The sequence below is a fragment of the Nanorana parkeri genome, unplaced genomic scaffold (assembly GCF_000935625.1).
Source record: "Nanorana parkeri isolate BGI_ZX_2015 unplaced genomic scaffold, ASM93562v1 scaffold3606, whole genome shotgun sequence".
Lineage (NCBI taxonomy): Eukaryota > Metazoa > Chordata > Amphibia > Anura > Dicroglossidae > Nanorana > Nanorana parkeri.
Window position 1 is genome coordinate 15,721 of NW_017309874.1, and position 3,020 is coordinate 18,740.

Below are 3,020 nucleotides of genomic sequence, written 5' to 3' on the forward strand. Positions count from 1 at the left end.
CTTCTCCTCCCTTCTCCTCCCTTCTCCTCCCTTCACCTCCCTTCTCCTCCCTTCTCCTCCCTTCACCTCCCTTCACCTCACTTCTCTTCCCTTCTCCTCCCTTCTCCTCCCTTCACCTCCCTTCTTCTCCCTTCTCCTCCCTTCACCTCCCTTCTCCTCCCTTCACCTCCCTTCTCCTCCCTTCACCTCACTTCTCTTCCCTTCTCCTCCCTTCACCTCACTTCTCTTCCCTTCACCTCCCTTCTCCTCCCTTCACCTCCCTTCTTCTCCCTTCTCCTCCCTTCACCTCCCTTCACCTCCCTTCTCCTCACTTCTCCTCCCTTCTCCTCCCTTCACCCTTCTGTGAATAGCCGTGTGAGCCTGGAAGGACCTACTGTGAGGACCTGGATCAGGACTACGAGTGACCACCTGCAGCACGTACAGTCACCTTCATTCAGCACAGATCTTTAGAGCAGCAGGCCCCAACTCCCCACCCTGAGAATACATCACGTTGTTGTTGTTGGTACCTTTTGCCACGCCAGTTCCCACTCTCTTGAACTCAGGATTCAGAAGTCTTGTGCCATCTTCCATGCCTGAGATACTGAGCCCTGAAAGACAGGGACCCCCGGTATGGGTAAAAAAGACATCTGCCGCCAAATTTCCGGAGGAAATCTCAGCCGCCCTCCTACCACGGGCGATGTTTGGGAGATGCAGAGGCTCGGTCAGCAAACATTGCTTGCAAATGACAAATGCAGTGCAGATGGGGTTGCTGCTTTACATGGGTAATGGGGTCCTGTCCACCAGTGGTGATTGGCAGGCAGCGATCCGTGGCACAGTGAGGGCTCGGTACCACTGTACTGGGATCTTTTGGCTGGAGGCAATGTGAATTAACAGGCGTGGCAGACCACGAATCTCACACCCACAGCGGGATGTTGGGCAATATACAGCTCAGACACTTCACTGGGATCACATGCATAGGCCATGTGCGGGCAAATGAGACTATTGGGTCATGTGGTAAGGATATTGTACTGCAAAGATTCACATATCAAGAACATGTAAGGAAACGGTGTCCGTGTTCCGTGACAACCAGATGCCCCCTCTGTTTATTTCTTGCCGTAGAAACAGAAACTGGAGTCACACTGGTTGCTGCTGGTGGCAGGGACACTTTCCACCAATCAGATTGTATAGATTGCATGAATCAAGTGACTGATGCTGTATATTGATCCCGGCTCATCCCTCTGTTACCAGAGAACACGGACAAGCCTGCCCATTGCCTCCGTGTGCCACGGGTATAGAGGGAGTGGTATATAATATATTTCTGCCCATAGCAAAGCATTGTGTGAGGAGGACAGTGCCTGTGTGCACCAACATGACGGCCGGGCGCTTCTCTGTCCTGCTATAGGGAGGTCACATGACGTTCAGGCAATGAGCTTCCATCGGGTGGACGGTGAAATGAGAACGGGACGGAACCAGCTCTGAACTTTTCAGCATCCGCTCGTCACAATTTGTCCTACGTCCCGATCATAACGCACAGCAGAGGAAATTCCTCAATGGAAATGGTGACCACACTGCGTGCAACAGATTCACTGAGCAAATTCGGAGCTGGCCCCTCCTCCGCAGGCTCATGCAAACTGGTTTGGAAAGACAGAAAAAAAGGCGTTTACAGAGCAGGTGATTGGAGGACCGGACCCGGCAACAGCTAAAAGTACTGCTGGACCCCCAAACTGCATGACCCCGTGGTCCCCAGAAAGTCTGCAATACACTGGCCACTCCTTTTCAGGCCCTGACCACTGATACGCAACCCGGGGCCCCAAATTTGAGGATGTGGAACATCAGTTGTCTAAGTAATGTATTGCTATCCTTAGATGCCCCCAGAGGGGGAAGTAGGAACATTTGGCCTGGGGAGCCAATGCCACCAACTTGCCCTTTCTGCTATCTAAAGAACGTGTGCCGTGCTGCCTCATTGGTGGGCATAGTGAAAAGTGGGCCTTCCTGATGGGCATGGTTTCACCTTTCCCCATGTTCCATAACTTCCATTGGAGGTCTAAGAATTCAGTCACATGACATCTCTGAGGCACAATGGAAGTTGGTGCCGGAGCCGGGATTGGAGGTCTGAATGGGGAGCAGATAGCTGTATACATAGTATAGTTACATAGTATTTCAGGTTGAATTAAGACACAAGTCCATCAAGTCCAACCCATAGCGTGTATGCATGTGGTTCTGATATCACGCCTGGGATGTGTCGCTGACTGCAGACCCCACACCGGTCAATGCTTGAAGGGTGAAGTATCTTCACTTAGGGACACCAGCCTATCATATCGTATTAGTAATACACTAGAGACAGACACAGAGGACACATACAGGTATCTAGAGATCAGATCTCTATGGCTGGTGACACCCCCAACGCCTCTTGCCGCTGTCTTTTCACAGACACTAATAATAAACCCTTTAATAATTCAGCACAAGATGGATGATCGCATGCGGCATCCGCACAGCCTCTCTGTGAAGGAATCTTGGATATCATGCATCAACCGCCATTAAACAGCAGCAGATCAATAGAAGGCGGGTCCATGCTACACCCGTAAACATCCACGCCGCTGCCTCATGCACTGTTAAAGGGACATACCCGCCGGGCCGAGCCGTGATTGGCTGAAAGTTTGCCTATCAGCAGGCTCGGTGCTGGGAATTCATTATCTGGCGGTTGGCACGGTAAGTGACATTTATTCCTCCGTAATGAAATGGCGGGTTATGAGCCCGTTTGGTGGATTTATGGAGACGTTCTGCTGATTCATTTATATACCATGTTCCGCCACGACTAGCCAATAAATGTTACTTTAATCAGCGTTTAAACGCTGCGTTAAATATGGCAGCCGCATTACCTTCTGGAAAGTATGAAGGTTTATTATGGATGACAGATTACAGGAGGCCACTTATAGAGTCCCTTTAACTGTTATTTTAAGAATTCCGCCTTTGGATGAGAATTGGGTATCATTCCAATGATGAGCATGCAGTGGGGGCGGGGGGGGGGGGGGGGGCCTGTT

The 3,020-nt window shown here is 50.9% G+C and overlaps 1 protein-coding gene across 1 annotated transcript in view; it reads right to left on the reverse strand.

Moving 5' to 3' along the window:
• Positions 1–3,020, reverse strand: part of LOC108803325 (neurexin-3-beta-like) — a 34,677-nt gene that overhangs the window by 11,780 nt on the left and 19,877 nt on the right. Inside the window, exon 4 of the mRNA XM_018575173.1 lies at positions 507–587. Within this exon, the coding sequence (XP_018430675.1) occupies positions 507–587 (81 nt within the window). The remainder of the gene's footprint in view (positions 1–506; positions 588–3,020) is intronic.